Source organism: Geotrypetes seraphini, chromosome 12 (genome assembly GCF_902459505.1).
Source record: "Geotrypetes seraphini chromosome 12, aGeoSer1.1, whole genome shotgun sequence".
NCBI lineage: Eukaryota > Metazoa > Chordata > Amphibia > Gymnophiona > Dermophiidae > Geotrypetes > Geotrypetes seraphini.
The window spans coordinates 85099311-85119310 of NC_047095.1; the positions used below are offsets into that span (position 1 = coordinate 85099311).

The 20000-nt window shown below is 43.8% G+C and overlaps 1 protein-coding gene across 4 annotated transcripts in view; it reads right to left on the bottom strand.

Annotated features, from left to right (window-relative positions):
- RASAL2 (RAS protein activator like 2) overlaps positions 1-20000 on the bottom strand; it is a 502399-nt gene that overhangs the window by 36919 nt on the left and 445480 nt on the right. For all 4 annotated transcript variants that reach the window (XM_033915463.1, XM_033915461.1, XM_033915464.1 and 1 more), the window contains exon 16: positions 11349-11551. In XM_033915463.1, the coding sequence (XP_033771354.1) occupies positions 11349-11551 (203 nt within the window). The remainder of the gene's footprint in view (positions 1-11348; positions 11552-20000) is intronic.

Consider the following 20000-nt stretch of genomic DNA (forward strand, 5'->3'; position numbering starts at 1 on the left):
CTGTGGAAGGGTTTGTAAAAGGGGCCCTTTGTGAATAGTGTGACTTTTTCCTCTGTTGTGCACATTCTTTCTGAAAGAGTACAGATTACTATACAACATGGAAAATAAGAGACTATGGAAATTGTTAGGATGTGCACTCCTATATTTTATTTTAGATTGTCCTACATGAAAATTGGAGACTTGGACATGTCAACCAGTGTAGACAAGTTTGTGTTTGAAGTGTTTAATGTTTGCCTTATTTTGAAATAAAAATGGCAATTTTATGATCTTATGGTCTGTCTTTCTCTGACTTAACATTATTATTCCAAAAACAAAACAAAAAATCCCAAAAATGAAATATGAATGCTCCCAAGGATTTTGGATAAAAGATCTTGTACCTGGATTATTATTATTTGTAGGCTTACAATTGCAAGTTCTCTAAGATGAGCAGAAGTGTGGGCATACAAATGCAATAGGTGAAAACCAGGACTGACATAGCTTGCAGTTCTGATGATTCAGAGAAATGCAGTAATTAGCTTGGATACTAATGTGTTTGTTACTGCTAAAAAACAATGACAGAACCTGAAATCTGGCAAAAAAAGAAGTCCTCCATTAGGAAATGGCTATGAATCAACGAGAACAACAAATTCAACGGAAAAACTGGTTAACTACTATACATTTCTAATAAGGAGAGAACAAATTACTCTCAGAGTACTTTCACACGGTGACATATTTTTACTATGAGGAGTCAAAGAAAACACATACAGAGTTAGTAAGCTTTGGTTACTAACCAGAGTAGACTAGCAGTTGATTCTAAATCTTAGGATAACTGATGATGTTAAGGGGCATAAATAAATTAACTGGCCTATTAAGCACATTTTGCTTTTTCCTTTTGATTGTATTCCTAGGGTCTGCTTTCCTACTGTTGGAATTGTGGTATATGAGTTTGTATTTTGCCTAATTTTGTATCCACTTCCTTCCCCTGTAATACTTACTGAAACATAAAATATAACTCAAGAATATTTTTTTGTTAAAACTTAATATCAAAATAAAAATAACTCAAGAGGCTATACAAAAACTGGAAGAGAGGAATACTGACAAAGGAAAGTTGCAAAAAGCAATTGATGCACATTTTAAAATTCTAACTTTAAAAATCAAAGTAGTATGTAAGTAACAAAGAATTAGAGGATCTTCTTTCTTGTATATTATTCTATGTTCCACTGAAAAGCTGGATAAAAGCAAGAGAGGATTTCTGTGAATTTGTTCTACATAACTCAATTACTTATTTCTATAATATTATCGCAGGAGACAAATTTACATTTAGATGAAAAGGATAATATAGGTGTTGATGATTTTAAAAACTTTTTATCTTTGCTTAATTATAGTGCTCCTTTTACAAAGATGCGCTAGCGTTTTTAGCGCACACTCCGGATTAGCGTGTGCTATAGCATGCGCTACCCAAAAAACTACCGCATGCTCAAGAGGAGGCGGTAGCAGCTAGCGCGTCCGGCAATTTAGCACGCGCTATTCTGTGCGTTAAGGCCCTAACGCACCTCTGTAAAAGGAGCCCATAGTCTTCCTTTACTTACACAAACACATGAAAAAGATCATCATTTGGATATGGTAGCTGTGTCCTTAAAGGAGACTTTAGAGCCTTCTATCTCTCTCTGATGGTATCTGGTGTCAAGATATTTGGTCCGATCATTTCACTTATTATTTTAATTTAGTTTGGAATCAATTAAAATTTAAAAATCATTCAAGAATAAAAAAGAACATCTTATAAGTGGCCATATTAATCCAGAGGTATATTGGTCACAGTATGAGTTGTTAATGGAGCTTGGTGAAGAAGATGATTTTTGGGACCATTGGATACAAGTACATCTATTTTAGATAAAATTGCCCCTAAATGAAAAAGTAAACGTTGTTCGAATAAACATAATAAGTGATTTGATAATGAACTCCTAAAAATGAAACAATTAGTAAGACGATTGGAAATGATCTGGCAAAAAACTGGAAAATTATTAGATTGGAATAATTGGAGATCTAACATAAAAATTTACAAACAATTGATAAAAGAAAAATGTAAAGAATTTTATTCATCTAAAATTGATTCATCTAATATGGGTTCAATGGGTATCAATACAAAAGAACTGTTAAATTTGGTTACAAATTTATTCGATACCACACGCCACACTCAATCTATACATAATATTATGTTACCTTTAGCAAATGATTTAGCTCAGCATTTTGATTTAAAAATTAAAAATCTTAAGAAATAATTTCTCGATAAATGATACTCATGAATATCAAATGCCTAATATGCAAGGAAATGTAATACAAGCGGATATGATTTGGAGCTCCTTTCATGCTTTAGAATGGAATAATTATATTAAATTATATAACAAATATGCTAAATCATATTGGGTTTTGGACTCTTGTCCACCGGAAATTATGAAATCAGCTCCATTAGATTTTTAAACTGAATTTGTTGAATTATCTGACTGATAATTTAAAGCTGGGGTAGGGAACTCCGGTCCTCGAGAGCCATATTCCAGTCGGGTTTTCAGGATTTCCCCAATGAATATGCATTGAAAGCTGTGCATGCAAATAGATCTCCTGCCTATTCATTGGGGAAATCCTGAAAACCCAACTGGAATACAGCTCTCGAGGACCGGAGTTTCCTACCCCTGATTTAAAGAATGGAAAATTTCTCGCTAATAATAGTGATATTATAATAACTCCAATCCCCCAAACCCCCAAAGAATCATTAGCATTAATCACTAATTATAGACCAGTAGCATTATGGAAGGATTGGTCCATTCTCAACTAATGGAATTTCCTGATAAATTTTCTCTCTTGCATGAATCTCAATCTGGTTTTAGACCTTTATTTAGTACCGAGACAGTAACTGCGTCTATTTTGGACAATGTACGTTCTTCATTTAGTAAAGGTCTTAATGCCTTGATCATGCAATTTGATATGAGTTCTGCATTTGATTTAGTGGACTATGGGAAATTGCTGCAATGTTTGGATGCTATTGGCATTAGAGGTGTTAGAATGGTTTCAGGGCTTTCTCATGTCTCGCACCTATCAAGTTCGTTGATGGGAGGAGTGAGGTAGAGATGCATGGGGAAGAGAGAGATAAGAGGGAGTAATGTTGGATGTGGTAGTGAAGAGGGAACAGTGGAGATGGATGGAAAGGGATGCAAGAGGGGCATCAATGAGCTGGAGAAGGTGAGAAGAATACTAGGATCTGAGTTACATACAAATTCAACTTAAGAACGGTTTAAAAAATGGAACTCGTTTTTATCCAGGGGACTGCCTGTACTCCAGAAATTCCTGTGGCATGGTATAAAAACCTAGGCTCACTGTGTTCAAAGTGATGTTGCCCAGGGACAAAGGGGGGTTCGGCTTATTGAATATTAGGCATTTGATGTTACCTAGTCGCATGAGACATATAAATGACTGGTATCGTAATTCCACTGTTTTTCTCACTGCTGTGGAGAGGCAGTTGCATTCTGCAATATATTTTAATGCACTTTTGAATGCACCTGCAGTTCAGCTATCAGTGCGCCTTAAAGACTGTATATTGGTACACCTTTTATGCAACATTTGGCAGTGGACTTGCCCCTATTTGAAGCTGTCTCCGTATATAACCCCCCTTCCTCTCTATACAGAACCACCCAGATTTTTTGCCAGGCAAAGACAACAAGTTTCCTGAACTGGGAGGGTGGGGTGTCTGCTTTCTCTGCCATGTTTTGACCTCTGAGGGGACTCTCAAGTCATTTGTGGACCTGCAACAATAATTTCACCTTAATAATAAGGACATCTTTGCCTATCACCAGCTGCATCACTATTTGAGCTCACTGCTGAAGGAACATCTAACAGAAGAAACAGGAGTGTTTGTCATCCTTTTATTCTTTTGGTTCACTTAGCAAAGTACCTCTTCAACGTCATCATGCTGCCAACCGGCAGGCGACACCCTCAATTTCTTATCAGCTGCTAGCGCAGACCTGGTCTGAGGATCTACAATTTGTCATCCCAGAATCTCTATTGCGATCCTATGCTACTTATTCTTGTGCTATCCCAGAGGGCTCCCTCATGTGGGAAATACAATACAAATTCCTCATTCAACTGTATATATCACAGCATCAAGCTTATATGGCTTCTTACTGATCTAGTGACTCCTGTCCCAAGTGTCATGTTAGTTGGGCAACCCTGGGTCATATGTTCTGGTATTGCTCAGCAGTTTGGGCCTTTTAGTCTGCTATACTACCTTTTATATCCCATCACTGGAAATGTAGACTGGTGGAGTCTGCTGCTCTCCTGTTTGGGTCTTCTGGCAGGACATGGCCTCTCTGTAAAGGCTTACGAAGATTCCTTTATAAAGCTGTGACAGTAGGGAAGAGAGTGGAGTGTATGGCGTACTCATATGATAGCGCTCTTGACACTGGAACGACAGGGTGTCAACTCTCTGTCTTATTCTAAAAGATAATTGTTTCAACAGACTTGGGAGCCTTTCTGGAACTCTATGCCACATGTTGCATGAAGCAGAGTTTTGAGCTTTCTTTAATTTTGGTCTGTGGTCATTATTTTGTGCATACTGGGAGCAAGTAGGGTGGGTTTGAGAGGTTGGGTATGGGTTTGGTTGATATCTAAAATTATGGAAATACTGTTCTGGAACTTGGGGCTGCACCTAATTGCTCTGTTCCTGTCCATTGTGGTCAGCCCTCCTGTCTGTCATTATTGTTGTAGAAATTCATCATTTCCAATGCACATGATTTAAACATAAAATATATGTATCAGCCATTACACCTAGGAATGTACTGGATGAAGAAACTGATGATATTAGAAGATAACCAACTCCTGGGATAATATCACAAAATGGGTCAAAATCAAATCTTGCAAATTTCAAGAACATCAGTTAAACAGAAAATGTCTCCATTTGACATCCAGGTTCCAAAGGTACACTGAAATCATCCACATAAAATAATTCCATCCACATAAAAGTAAATCATCCACATAAGAGCCTTAAAGGACCTAGTCCGCTAGGGATACAGGGCCCAACACGGTCCGCGTTTCGACAAAAAGTTTTCTTCAGGGGTCCCTGGGGATCCTAAAAAGGTGAGTACGTGGGAAACAATTGTGTGGTGAGCCAGAAGTGAAACCCTAATCCTAACCCTTTCCATTGCAAATGCAAGCAGTGTCTCACTTCAGACTCATCACACAATTGTTTCCCACGTACTCACCTTTATAGGACCCCCAGGGACCCCTGAAGAAGACTTTTTGTCGAAACGCGGACCGTGTTGGGTCCTGTTTCCCTAACGGACTAGGTCCTTTAAGCTCTTATGTGGATGGAATTATTTTATGTGTATGATTTCAGTGTACCTTTGGAACTTTGACACTTTCAAATAAAGTCCATTTAGGAACATCGTCACTCCACAGAGTTGTTGTTTTTTTTTTTTCTCTGGATTTTCTTCTTTGTGGATATTTTGGGGTCAATTCCTTTAGTTTTTTCCATTTGGCATCCACTGTGTTTTGGTTGCATAACTGCCTGCTTCTAGGGTTATCATCCTTCACAAAATATCAATGTTTGTCCTACAGTGCTGAAGCCATTTGAACAGTTATGAGATAAGGATATTCTGAACTGTTTAGAAATTTATTCACTTGTGTGGTTTGTACTCCTGGCAGAATTCTGTGCAAAAAATATGAAAATTCTGCGCAGAAATTTTGAAAATTCTGCAAAGTTTTTTTTATAGTGCTTTGCATAGAATTCTCCTATCCTGAGGTCTGAAATTCCTTCCTGCCTTTTCCTTTCTCAGGTCCCAGCCTCCTCAGTTCCCTCCAACTGCAGCTCTGTCTCTCTCTAAACCCCACTCCTCTCTTACTTGCAGTACCCTGAATCCCCTCTTTGGACCCCACAATCTGGCATCTCTCTCTCCCTCTCTCCACTGGCTAAGAAGCTCTTCCTCCCTTCCCACCCTGTTTCTGGTCTTGCTCACTCTTCTCTTCCTCTCTTTATCACCCCCTAACCCCCTCCTTGCGGGTCCAGTATTCATGTCCCCTCACCCCACCTCTCTCGCTTGCACCCTGAATCCTCTTCCCCATTCCTCACAGTCTGGCATCTCTTTCTCTCTCTCTACGATCAAGCATCTCTTCCTTCTCACTCCCTTTCCCCTCTACTTACTTGTCCATCATTCATGTTCTCTCCTCTCCCACCCCCACTTGCAGTCCAGGATCCATGTCCCCTTCTCTCCCTCCCCCACTTGCAGTCCAGGATCCATGTCCCCTCCTCTCCCTTCCCCCAGGCCTACCATCCATGTTCCGTCCTTCCCCACAATTGTGATCTAGCATCCATGTCCTCTCCCCAACTTACTGACCGCCCCCTACTCTGTGAGATCAGACATACCTGCAAGCCTCCCAGAGCAGCAGTAGCGGTAGTAGTCGGGTAGCAGAGGCAGTACTGTGAACAGGCTGCTCATGGCTTGCCCTCCTGGAGTCTTCCCTCTGCTGCATCATCCATTTATAGGAAGTGATGAAGCAGATGGAAGGCCCTGGCAAACCTGGCTGTGAGATGCTTGTTCACAGTGCTGCCTCTACAGGCTGGCTGCTACCACTGCTATTTCTTTGGGAGACTGAAGGTATGCTGAATTTCATGGCAGGGGGTCAGTCAGAGGGAGAGAAGCCAGCCCCGCATGGGGGAGGAGGAGGGGACGAGAATAGGGCAGAAAGAAAGGCTTGTGTAGAATTCTGCATGGATGAGGAATTTTGTGCAAATTCTGCACTGCGCAGTTGCACAGAATTCTGCCAGGAGTAGATTTGGAGTGGCTGCAGCAAAGCTTTTTTGGGCACTTTTTTTTGTTTATATGTGCACTTTGGGCAGATGACTAAATAGTTGAAGAGTTGTAGGATGAATGGCACTATTTTGTGAAGGATGACAGCCCTGTAAGCAGGCAGTTATACTGCTGAAGCACAGCAGATGTCAAATGGAGACATTTTATGGCAAATCCCATATAGTCCATCTAAAGTTAGGTGCTTACATTACCGCACCTAGCTTAATTGGTTAATAGGCTTAATCAGTACCTATAATTGGTACTTAACACCTCATAATTGCCATAATTGGATTTAATTGAAAATCAGGTGCCTAACTCAAAAAATGTGATTCTATAAAAAGTAGGCACCTAGTCCAAAGTGCCTACCTAAATGTGGGCATGTTTAGGGGTGTATCATGGGCGTGTTTTCGAGTTAGGCACCAGTTTTTGAATTAGGCGAAGAAAACCCTGGCATAAATACGGTGCGCTTAAAGTTAGGATGCCTAACGTTGTTTAGAAACATAGAGTATGACAGCAGAAAAGGGCCAAAGGCCCAACAAGTCTGCCCACTCAAGAACCCTCCCTCCCAACTAGTCTGCCTACTCAAGAACCCTTCTTCCCTGGAGTATCTATTGTTTGAGCATAACTCTGTAGTACTCCCAACTGTTTGTCCCATCGATTCTTGAAGTCGAGCACGCTACTGGCCTCGACCACCTGGTGTGGAAGATCATTCCATCGATCAATCACCCGTTCGGTAAAGAAGTATTTTCTGGTGTCACCATTAAATCTTCCTCCCTTAAGTTTTAGTGGATGCCCTCTTGTCACCATGGGATCCTTTAGAAAAAATATTTCCTCCTCCACTTTGATGTGACCCGTGATGTATTTGAATATTTCAATCGTGTCCCCCCTTTCTCTGCGCTCCTCGAGAGAATATAAGCGAGAGAATATAAGCGCAGTCTGATCAGACGTTCTTGAAAACTGGTGAGGTACCAGAGGACTGGAAATTGGCGAATGTCACACCTATCTTCAAGAAGGGATCGAGGGGTGACCCCGGGAACTACAGGCCGGTGAGCCTGACTTCAATTATAGGGAAGATGGTGGAAGCTATGATCAAGGACGGCATTTGCGAGCACATCGAGAAGAATGACCTATTGAGAACAAGCCAGCACGGATTCTGTAAGGGAAGGTCGTGCCTAACGAACCTTCTGTACTTCTTTGAGGGAATAAGCAGTCGGGTGGACAATGGGGAACCCATAGACATCATTTACCTCGATTTTCAAAAGGCTTTCGACAAGGTGCCACATGAAAGGCTGCTTAAGAAGCTGTGGAACCACGGGGTGGGAGGGGATGTGCACAGATGGATCAAGCACTGGTTGTCGGGCAGACTGCAGAGGGTCGGAGTAAAGGGTCAATATTCTGATTGGCGGGGAGTCACAAGCGGTGTACCACAGGGGTCGGTGCTGGGGCCGTTACTCTTTAACATATTTATCAATGACCTGGAAAAGGAGGCAAAGTGCGAGGTTATAAAATTTGCAGACGATACCAAACTGTGCGGCAGAGTTAGGACCAGGGAGGAGTGTGAGGACCTACAAAGAGACCTGGACAAGCTAGAAGGCTGGGCAAACAAATGGCAAATGCGCTTTAACGTGGACAAATGCAAGGTCATGCATATAGGGAAAAAGAACCCGTTGTTCAACTACAAATTGGGGGGGGTATTGTTGGGCGACAGCAGACTTGAGAGAGACTTGGGTGTGCTGGTGGATGCATCACTGAAGCCATCTGCACAGTGCGCAGCAGCCTCGAAAAAAGCCAACAGGATGCTTGGCATCATAAAGAAGGGCATAACAACCAGAACACGGGAAGTCATCATGCCATTGTATCGAGCGATGGTGCGTCCACATCTGGAATATTGCGTTCAGTATTGGTCACCGCACCTCAAGAAGGACATGGCGGTACTTGAGAGAGTCCAAAGGAGAGCAACGAAAATGGTAAAAGGGCTGGAACACTGCCCATACGCCGAGAGGTTGGATAGGCTGGGGCTCTTCTCTCTGGAAAAGAGGAGGCTCAGGGGAGATATGATAGAGACCTTCAAGATCATGAGGGGCATAGAGAGGGTGGATAGGGACAGATTCTTCAGACTGAAGGGGACAACAGGTACGAGGGGGCATTCGGAGAAACTGAAGGGAGATAGGTTCAAAACAAACGCAAGGAAGTTTTTTTTCACCCAAAGGGTCGTGGACACTTGGAATGCGCTACCGGAGGAAGTGATCAGGCAGAGTACGGTACAGGGATTCAAACAGGGATTGGACGGATTCCTGAAGGATAAAGGGATCATGGGATACTGAGGGAGGAGCTGGGATGTAACACAAGTATAGAAAGCTAACCAGGTAATGAGTATAGAAACCAAACCAGGTCGTGCATGTGCAAGACCGGAGGGTTAGGACTTCGATAGGAAGACAGGACTTAAATGAGAAACCAAGGTGGCAAGGGAGCCCCTTCTGGTGATACAGACAGGTCGTGACCTGTTTGGGCCGCCGTGGGAGCGGACTGCTGGGCAGGATGGACCTGTGGTCTGACCCGGCAGAGGCACTGCTTATGTTCTTATGTTCTTATATGGGATGTCTTTAAATCCTGAGACCATCCTAGTAGCCATTCTCTGTATCGACTCCATTCTCTTCACATCCTTTTGATAATGTGGCTTCCAAAATTGGACACAGAACTCCAGGTGAGGTCTCACCATGGATCTGTATAATGGTAGTATCACTTCCGGCCTTCGGCTGATAAAGCTCCTTCTGATGCAACCCAGCATTTGTCTGGCCTTTGCTGAATCTTTCTCTACCTGATTAGCAGCTTTCATATTTTCCCCATTGAGAACTCCCAAGTCCCTTTCTGCAGTAGTTCTTGTAAGTTTTCACCGTTCAAGGTGTATGTTTTGCATGGATTTCTGCTCCCAAGGTGCATTACTTTACATTTCTTGGCATTAAAGTTTAGTTGCCAAGTACTGGACCATTTTTCCAATATAAGCAGGTCTTGCTCCATAGTGTTGGGCGGTGCAGTTGTGAATTATATAGAGTGCAACTAACTTTTATAGAATCAAACTTAGCACTGCACTAGTCAACGCCAAATTTTTAGGTGACCTATATAGAATCAGGCCCTTTGTGTTTAATTCATAAATTGTTCTTGAAAATTGCAAATACCATACTGTTTCCTGCACATTGCATCTTTTATTTGTTGTTTTGACTAGGGCTAAACATTTAATGCATTAATCACATTCTTCCCCTCCCTCTGACAGCCCCCTGAACTTGCCTATTCAAACAGCAGCACTAAGCACGTGCTGCTTTTTTTCCAGGGCCCTCCCTCTCTAGTATCCTGCCCATAGGAAACAGAAGTTTCTTCAGAGGCAACAGGATGCTAGAGGGAAGGCTCTGATGAAAGAGAAGCAGCTTGTGCTTAGCGCTGCTGTCTGAACAGACAAGTTGGGGGTCACGAGAAGGAAGGGGAATGCAATGCCAAAGAACACAGGGGCAGCAGGAGGGAAAAGTTGCTGGAGTGTGCAGTGGTGGGTGGGCAGCACCATGAGTGGGAGGGGGAATGCAATATGGAAAAATATAGGGGCAGGAGGAGAGAAAATCTGGCAGTGGTGTAGGTAGGAGAGAAAAAGATGCCAGCGCTGAAGAGGAGGGGGACCTGAACCAAAGCATAAGTGGGGTTCTATGTGGTAAGTGAAACAGTGCCCTATTGAAGTGAGGAGAAAGGAAGGGAAAGGAGATGGTGCCCCATAGAGAAGAGGGAAGGAGGAGATGGTGCCCATAGAGAGGAAGGAAGGAGGAGATGGAGCCCATAGAGAGGAGGGAAAGTGGAGATGGTGCCCCTGGAGAGGAGGAAAAGAGGAAATGATGCCCATAGATGGAAAGAGGAGAAAAAGAGAGATGGGAGGAGATAGTGCTCATGGAGAAGAAAAGGAGGATATGATGCCTATGGAAGAGAGGGAATGAGAAGGAAGAAGATGATGCCCATAAATGGAGGGGAAAGGAAGGGAAGATAGAGACTTGATAGATTTGAGAAGGAAGAAAAAAATGGAAGAAAGTTGAATGTTAAGGGTGGACATAGGGCAGGAAGTGAAGGAGGAGAAAAAAAAATACCATACAGATAGTATGCTCTGAGCACAAGAGTTCAGAGTAGAAGGAAGCAGAACCAGAGACTGGAATGAGATGATTAGAAAGACAAAATCACAGACAACAAAGGTAAGATAAAAGATTTTATTATAACTTTAGTAATTGATATATGTTAGATTTGAGAATTTACAACTGCTATTTACAGTATATATATTGCACTATACAGGAGGAAATGTGAGGGGGCACTTTATGTGATTAATCATGCAGTTAAAAATTTCAATCGCAATTAAAAATTTTAATCGAAGTAGAGCCCTAATTTTGTCCCATTTTATTCTATTACCCCAGGACAGGAGTTATTATCTTCTAATATTATCGAAGTTTCCTCATCCTATACATTTCTACTGTACATACTGCATACTGAAATCTGCACCAGGTGTTTTACCTGCTGATGATACTTTTCATTTGGCTGTCCTTTTCTTCCTGTTGCCGTCGCAGCCGCTCTTCGCTGTCCTCTAGTCTGGCCTTGTATTCCATCAGAAGCTTCTGCATCTGCTGCTCTTGCACCAGGAGGCGGCGCTCATATTCTTCCAGCCGTCTGCTGGACACCTTGAGTCGTTCCTTCAGCTTAGTTATTTCTTGCTCATACTTTTGAGAGGGAGGGTTTAGGTGCAAAAGGCAAAAAAACAAAGATGATGAGCATAAGATAATTACAGCATATACATCAACAAGTTTATTGATTTTACACTCGTCATATCTGAACAGTAATGTGAAAATTGAACTTCTTATAGGTATTCTCTATTGAGAATCAAACTATTTCAGGTATTATTTAAGAAACTTATCTCAGATAAAGTATAAAGCAAAATACAGTATTTAACAGAGCACTGTCTTTTATCTTCATTCTGTACTCTCTCTCCCTCCATTAGTTTATCAGATTTTGCTAGCTATACATATAATACACTTGGTTCTGATGCATATCTGGGCTAGTAGCAGTGATCAATACTCAGGTGCAAGCCAGACATGCTTGCATAAATGGCATCTGACTACTTAACAAGTTGGAACCTGGAGACCAGAATAGAGGTCTGCACGGGAACGGGGATCGCGGGGATCCCGCGGGTCCCGCGGGGATCCCGCGGGTTCCCCCCCTGGCCCACGGGACTCCCACGGGGACGCCCCCTGGCCCACGGGACTCCCACGGGGATGCCCCCCTGACCCACGGGACTCCCACGGGGACGCCCCCTTGCCCACGGGACTCCCACGGGGATGAAAACAACCTACCTAAATTCTGGCGATGCAAGCATGCAGCTTACAAGTCTGGCGTCGCGTCGGGAAATAGCCATGTTGAGCAGTGAGCTCAGCACGTACACAGATGAAAGCCTTGCTTGCTGATTGGTCCGGCGGCCCTGCCCCACCGTGCCGCCGGACCAATCAGCAAGCAAGGCTTTCATCTGTGTACGTGCTGAGCTCACTGCTCAGCATGGCTATTTCCCGACGCGGGCATTAGGCTGTTTTTTGTCATTTCGGGTAGGGGATGGCAGCGGCAGCAGCAGCCTGAAAAAGAAATCATCCTGGCCGGGTTCGGTGTCATGCTCCGGAGCTTCTACAGCCTTCCTATCTCCCTCTCCCTTCTACCTGCGGCTCTCTTCGGCAACTCAGCAGCAACGATCGACACAAGCTTCTGGCGTCGGGGCCTACCCTCTGCGAGTCCCGCTTGTTTCAACTTCCTTTTTCCACAAAGGCGGGACTCGTAGAGGGAAGGCCTCGATGTCGGCAGCTTGTCTTGATCACCGCTGCTGACGAGTTGCTTAAGAGAGCCGCGGAGCAGGGGGGTGTTGCCAGGTGCAGGTAGAAGGGAGAGGGCCAGATGCAGGACTCGTGGGTGAGGGAGGAGAAGAGAGGAAATATTTCATACTGGGCTGGGCCGGAGTGGAGAGAGGGTGGAAAGATTCTGGCTACAGGGTGCAGTAACAAAGGAAAAGGGGGGAAAGCTGAAAATGGAGATAGTGACACAAAGAAGAGAAAGGGTAAGCAGGACCTTCTGAATAAGGATAGAGATACAGAGGGGACATGAAGAGGAGGTGAAATAGAGACATAGAAGTAATGCTGAAAAAGTGTGTGTGGGGGGGGGGGAGATAAAGACATTGAAAGGGCAAATGGTGAATATGGGGTAAAGACAAGGACAGAGACAAATGAAGATTCTGAAAAAGTGGTGAGATAGGGATATAGGTGAGATGGACACAAAGAAGGGTGATGCTGGAAAATAGGTGGAATGGTAATTCTGACAGACACAGAAGGGAAATGCTGGATCAAGGAGAGATGGGGCTCAGGCTGGATGGAATGAGGAGAAATGCCTTGTTGGCCCGGAACTTCCTCTCCTACGTCAGAATTGACGTCAGGGAGCGGAATGCTGGTCAGCGCGACGCTTCTGCAGGGAAAGCTTGGGACAGCGGTGGCTTGGGGACTATTCCCCGATGGCGGTGGCAGCAAACCGAGTGGCTTGGGGGAGGGCACGGAGAAAGAAAGAAAGGGGGCAGACAGAGAGACAGAAAGAAGGGGGAACAGGGAGACAGAAAGAAAAAGTTGGGGGAGAGAATGAGGTCTGGAGGAGAGGAAACATACAGGAGGCTGAAAGAAAGGAAGAAAGATTGGATGCACAGTCAGAAGAAGAAAGTGCAACCAGAGACTCATGAAATCACCAAACAGCAAAGATAGGAAAAATGATTTTATTTTCAATTTAGTGATCAAAATGTGTCTGTTTTGAGAATTTATATCTGCTGTCTATATTTTGCACTATGGCTCCCTTTTACTAAACCGCAATATTGTTTTTTAGCGCAGGGAGCCTATGAGCATTGAGAGCAGCGCGAGGCATTCAGCGTAACTCCCTGTGCTAAAACCTACTATTGTGGTTTAGTAAAAAGGGAGGGGGTGTATTTGTCTATTTTTGTATTTTGTTACCGAGGTGACATTGCATAGAGTCATCTGCCTTGGGAAATGTATATGGCAGATATCTTTGTTTTGTGTTCAAAAGAAAAGGAAATGCATTTCTGGTTTTATTTCTACAGTGTTGAAGTACTTGTTGGCCCTTGCTGTGACTGGTGGGGATCCCCAAGCACCGCCAGCAGAGGACCTCCTCTAGAGATGGTCAGAACTCCCCTCCACCAAGCGCAGCAGTCGCTGGCAGCATCCATGAGCCACTGAGGTGCCAGCATCTGTGACTCAGGGACGCTACTGCTGCCTGCCAAGCTTGGCAAAAGGGACCCCAGGCCAACTGCAAAGGAAGTCCTCAGCTGACAGTTTGTGGGTTCTCATCAGCTGAGTATTTATATTTTATATTTACATTAGAGGTTCTGGTAGAAACCCATTTACAAAGTATGTATTCTTCCCAATTAATATTTCCAAATTAATAGTCTCTTTGCTTATTTGTAAATGGGTCTCTACCAGAGCCTTTAATTCAGTAGCATAATTAAATAAAATAACTATTTCTGAAGTTTATAGGGAAGGATGGTGACGGAGGGGATTCCTCGCGGGGACGGGTGGGGACGGAGGGGATTCCTCGCGGGGACGGGTGGGGACGGAGGGGATTCCTCGCGGGGACGGGTGGGGACGGAGGGATTCCTCACGGGGACGGGTGGGGACGGAGGGATTCCTCACGGGGACGGGTGGGGATGGGTGGGATTTTGGCGGGGACGGGTGGGGACGGGTGGGATTTCTGTCCCCGCGCAACTCTCTAGACCAGAACACAATTTTTTTTTGGGGGGGAGGGGGAGTGGGAGCAGGGGGGAGTGATCCAGCCTATGTGGCTGTGAAACTTCAGAAAACACAGCTGCACAGCTACTGCTGTACAGTTAAGAGGGGGAAACTGTACTGTGGTTGGCCAAAGAATATGTTGTGGATCCAACTAGGGAGATAATATCCTGTCAGCTGAAGTTTTCTGTTGAATTTTCAATAGGTGTCAGCTAGTTTAACAGCAAAACCTTCTGTTACACCTATATACCTTTCAAAAATGTAACAATGGGAGAGAAAACAAAGAAAAATAAATTACAAAAGTAGCCATCATAAATAGAACAGTTTTCAATTTTAAAAGTGTCAGTAAATAATTTTTAGTAATTTTGAGCCATACTAGGTCGTCTAGTAAATATTTAGCATGTTGCACATGTGGATGAGAATTTTATAACAAGAGATATTGATATAAAATTTAAAACATGCTTATTTTATGCATCTTTCATAAAGACTTCATAAAGACCAGGAAACTAGGCCACTTTATGAGGAAAAAAGGAATAAGGAAAACCAGTATCCCAAAAGAAAAGGGATGTCTATTTTCCTCACCCTAGACAGGAACTTAGGGAGAATTACCGGTAGGTCTCATACAGGAGAAAAGAGAGAATAAAATCACATCTGCAATGACTGAGTGAACAGTTTTAATCCGAAACCAAGGAACTCTCAATGCTGCATTGACATGCTTGAGGTCCACTCCTCTGAGCCTTTCTTTGGCATGATAATGTACATATATGGAGTATCTGCTGGAACCCGAGTCTTCTGAAGGAACTGGTTCTATGGCTTGGATATCTAGCAATCTGCACTGCATTGCTCTGATTCTGGTTGCTTTCTCTGACCAGATTGCAGGCAAATCCACAAACCAGTTGGAAAGAGATTGTGCAAACTCTTATCTTGTAACCCTCTTTGATAATGTTCAAGACCAAGCGGTCGGACGGTATACATGGCTAAGCTTCCAGAATATCTGGGAGCCAACCTCCAAACTTCAGAGGAGTGTCGTGAGAGGTGGCGTAATTGTGACTTTTTGGAGGGCACTGAGGAATGGGAACTTGAACCTTGGTTCCTCATGAACTCAGAAAATCTTTGTTTGGAACCTGGAAAGGCTCTCTGAGTGAAGGGTGGTGTGGAATATTGATGAAAGCACCGCGAGTCATGAAAAGACCCTCCCAGCTCTGGCCTCTAGGCACTTGTGGTCTGCTGTCTGGTAACGATTTGGACTGGTGATCCTGTACACTGGTCATTAGATCATCTAGACCCTTGCCAATCAGCATCTCTAAAAAGTAGCCTGTTCAGCGTCGCTTTAGAGGTCAAATCACCCGCCCATTGTTTGATCCAAAGAGAAAAGGGGAGGGGTTGTGAAACCATAGCCTGCACTGTGAGCACGCTACTAGAACAATTCAAGATTCTGGGAACGAAGCTGAGGATGAGGGCCCAGAAGATAATGTTCTCAGAGATCCTACCAGTACCGAGGGCAGATGTGAAAAGGCAGGAGGAACTACAATCAATAAATGCGTGGATGAGAAGATGGTGCGAGGAAGAAGGATTCCACTTCGTGAGGAACTGGACGGCGTTTTGGGGCAAGAGCAAGCTCTACAGGAAAGATGGACTCCACCTGAGCACAGCGGGAACTAAACTCCTAGCAAACAACATCAAGAGAGGAATAGACTTGGCTTTAAACTAAGAAGAAGGGGAAAGCCGACAGTTGACCTAGGGTCGACGATTCGGAAGACGGTATCCTGTGAAAATACTGAGGGGAAAAATGGCTGGGAAGAAACAATGGATAAATTGCAGGAATCGACTAACCCAGAAGAGGTTACAATGTTTACAGCAAAAGAAAAGAAATTAAGGACCGAAGCACAGGGAAAGGAAAGGAGGACAACAAAATACCAAGATCTAACTTGCATATATGCTAATGCAAGGAGCCTAAGAAACAAAATGGGGGAACTAGAAGCCGTGGTCGATGCAGAAGACATTGACATCATTGGAATCTCTGAAACATGGTGGAATGAGGAAAGCAAATGGGATACAGCACTGCCGGGATACAAGCTCTATCGCCAGGACAGGTCAGGACAAAAAGGAGGTGGAATAGCCCTGTACATAAAAGAAAGCATACAATCCACAAGAATGGACACAGCAGAGACGACCAACAAGCTGGAATCTCTATGGGTTAAAATACCGGGAAGGAAAGGGCCTGAAATAAAGATGGGCCTATATTATCACCCACCCGGGCAAACCGGAGATATCGATGAGGAAATGGAAGCCGAGATGAAGCGAGAATGCAAAAGTGGCAACACAGTTATTATGGGAGACTTCAACTACTCCGGGATAGACTGGAGGCTTGGAAGCTCGAAATGCGCTAGGGAGACAAAATTCCTGGAAGCCACACAAGATTGCTTCATGGAGCATCTTGTTAGAGAACCGACGAGAGGTAATGCCATTCTGGATCTAATCCTAAATGGGTTAAGAGGACCTGCAAAGGACGTTGAAGTAGTGGGGACGTTGGGAAACAGCAATCATAATATGATCAAGTTCAAGGTTGAGGTAGGAGTATCAAAAGGCAAGAGATCCATAGCGACAACCTTTAACTTCAAAAGCAATGAGGGAGTTTGTAAGGAAGAAACTTAGGAACACTTCCAAAACATGGCTAACGGTAAATCATGCCTGGTCCTTCTTCAGGGACATGGTGAACGAGGTGCAAAATCTGTATATCCCCAGATTCAGGAAGGGGGGCAAAAAGAATCGAACAAAAGACCCGGCGTGGATAACCAAAACAGTGAAGGAAGCGATAGGCAATAAGAAAAATTCATTCAAGAAATGGAAAAAGGACAAATCTGAGGGGAACTGGAAAGAGCACAAGAAGTATCAAAAAGAATGTCACCGTGAGGTTCAGAAAGCTAAAAGAGAGTATGAAGAAAGGCTAGCCAGGGAAGCAAGAAATTTCAAACCGTTCTTCAGATATGTTAAAGGGAAGCAGCCAGCTAGAGAGGAAGTGGGACCGCTAGATGACGGAGACAGGAAGGGAGTGGTGAAGGAGGAGAAGGTAGTGGCAGAAAGGAACATGTTCTTCTCGTCTGTATTTACTAACGAAAACACGTCCAACATGCCGGAACCTAAGCAATTCTTCAACGGAAGTCAAGCAGAAAAATTAACATTCATAGAAGTGAGCATTGAGGATGTTCGCAGGCAGATAGAAAAACTAAAAACTGACAAATCCCCGGGTCCGGATGGCATACATCCAAGGGTTCTGAAGGAATTAAAGGAGGAGATAGTGGAACTACTGCAGCAAATTTGCAACTTATCCCTAAAAACAGGCGAGATCCCGGAGGATTGGAAGATAGCCAACGTTACGCCCATCTTTAAAAAGGGATCAAGAGGTGATCCGGGAAACTACAGGCCAGTGAGCCTGACTTCAGTTCCTGGGAAAATGGCAGAAGCACTGATAAAAGAAAGCATTGATCAACATTTTGAAAAGCACGAACTTCTGATAGCCAGCCAGCATGGTTTCTACAAGGGACGATCATGCCAAACAAACTTATTGCACTTCTTCGAAGGGATTAACAAACAGATGGACAAAGGAGACCCCATTGACATCATATATCTAGATTTCCAAAAAGCCTTTGACAAGGTGCCCCATGAACGTCTACTCCGGAAACTAAAAAACCATGGGGTGGAAGGAGACGTACATAGATGGATCAGAAACTGGTTGGAGGGTAGAAAACAAAGAGTAGGAGTGAAGGGCCACTACTCCGACTGGAGGAGGGTCACGAGTGGTGTCCCGCAGGGCTCGGTGCTTGGGCCGCTACTATTTAATATCTTCATAAATGATCTAGAAACAGGGACGAAGTGCAAGATAATAAAATTTGCGGACGACACTAAACTATTTAATGGAGCTCGGACTACAGAGGAATGTGAAGAATTGCAAAGGGACTTGAACAAACTAGAAGATTGGGCGACGAGATGGCAGATGAAGTTCAACGTTGAGAAATGTAAGGTATTACATGTGGGGAGCAGAAACTCGAGGTACAACTATAAAATGGGAGGGATATTATTGAATAAGAGTACCCAGGAAAGGGACTTGGGGGTATTGGTGGACATGACAATGAAGCCGACGGCACAGTGTGCAGCGGCCGCTAAGAGAGCGAATAGAATGCTTGGTATAATCAAAAAAGGTATTACAGCCAGAACAAAAGAGGTTATCCTGCCGTTGTATCGGGCAATGGTGCGCCCGCATTTGGAGTACTGCGTCCAATATTGGTCGCCGTACCTTAAGAAGGATATGGCGTTAGTCGAGGGGGTTCAGAGGAGAGCGACGCGTCTGATAAAAGGGATGGAAAACCTGTCATATGCTGAGAGATTGGAGAAGCTGGGTCTCTTTTCCCTGGAGAAGAGGAGACTTAGAGGGGATATGATAGAGACTTACAAGATCATGAAGGGCATAGAGAGAGTAGAGAGGGACAGATTCTTCAAACTTTCGAATAATAAAAGAACAAGAGGGCACTCGGAAAAGTTGATAGGAGACAGATTCAAAACAAATACTAGGAAGTTCTTTTTTACCCAACGTGTGGTGGACACCTGGAATGCACTTCCAGAGGATGTGATTGGGCAGAGTACGGTACTGGGGTTCAAGAAAAGATTGGACAAATTCCTACTGGAAAAGAGGATAGAGGGGTATAGATAGAAGATTACTGCACAGGTCCTGGACCTGCTGGGCCACCGCGTGAGCGGACTGCTGGGCACGATTGTCCTCGGGTCTGACCCAGCAGAGGCATTTCTTATGTTCTTATGTTCACCCCAAAGGCTTAACAGCCTGCGCTCAAGCTCCTGACTGAGTCAAGGATGCAAGCAAATGCTGAGGGCCCGGAACCCTTAGCTCTACAAATATTCAGCAAGCTGGCTGAATAGATCCCTGAAGGATGCACTCTGCCAGATGCAGACAGTTTGCTCTTCTCCAAGCAGGCACATGTTCTGGAGCCATGGTTTGTTTTTATCTTGTGTATGGGGGTTTGTTTGTTTTTTAATATCTTTATTCATTTTTAAATTAAAATCAGTGCATACAGATACATGAAAAACAACACTATCATCTTTCAATAATATTCATGAAAAACATTTCACTCCCCTACCCCCTCAATCTCAATGTAATATCCACTTGTAAGGAGTAGCTAACCCATTGCTATTCATTGGTCAGCTGCTCCTTATAAGAGGATGTACTTGTTTTCAATAAAGATCATTTGCTTTTAATAAAGATCATCTCAAGAATATTGTTTTCCACAGTCTTTGCCTTGGTAAACAGGAATTACTGAAGCTATAATAGTGTTAAATTGTT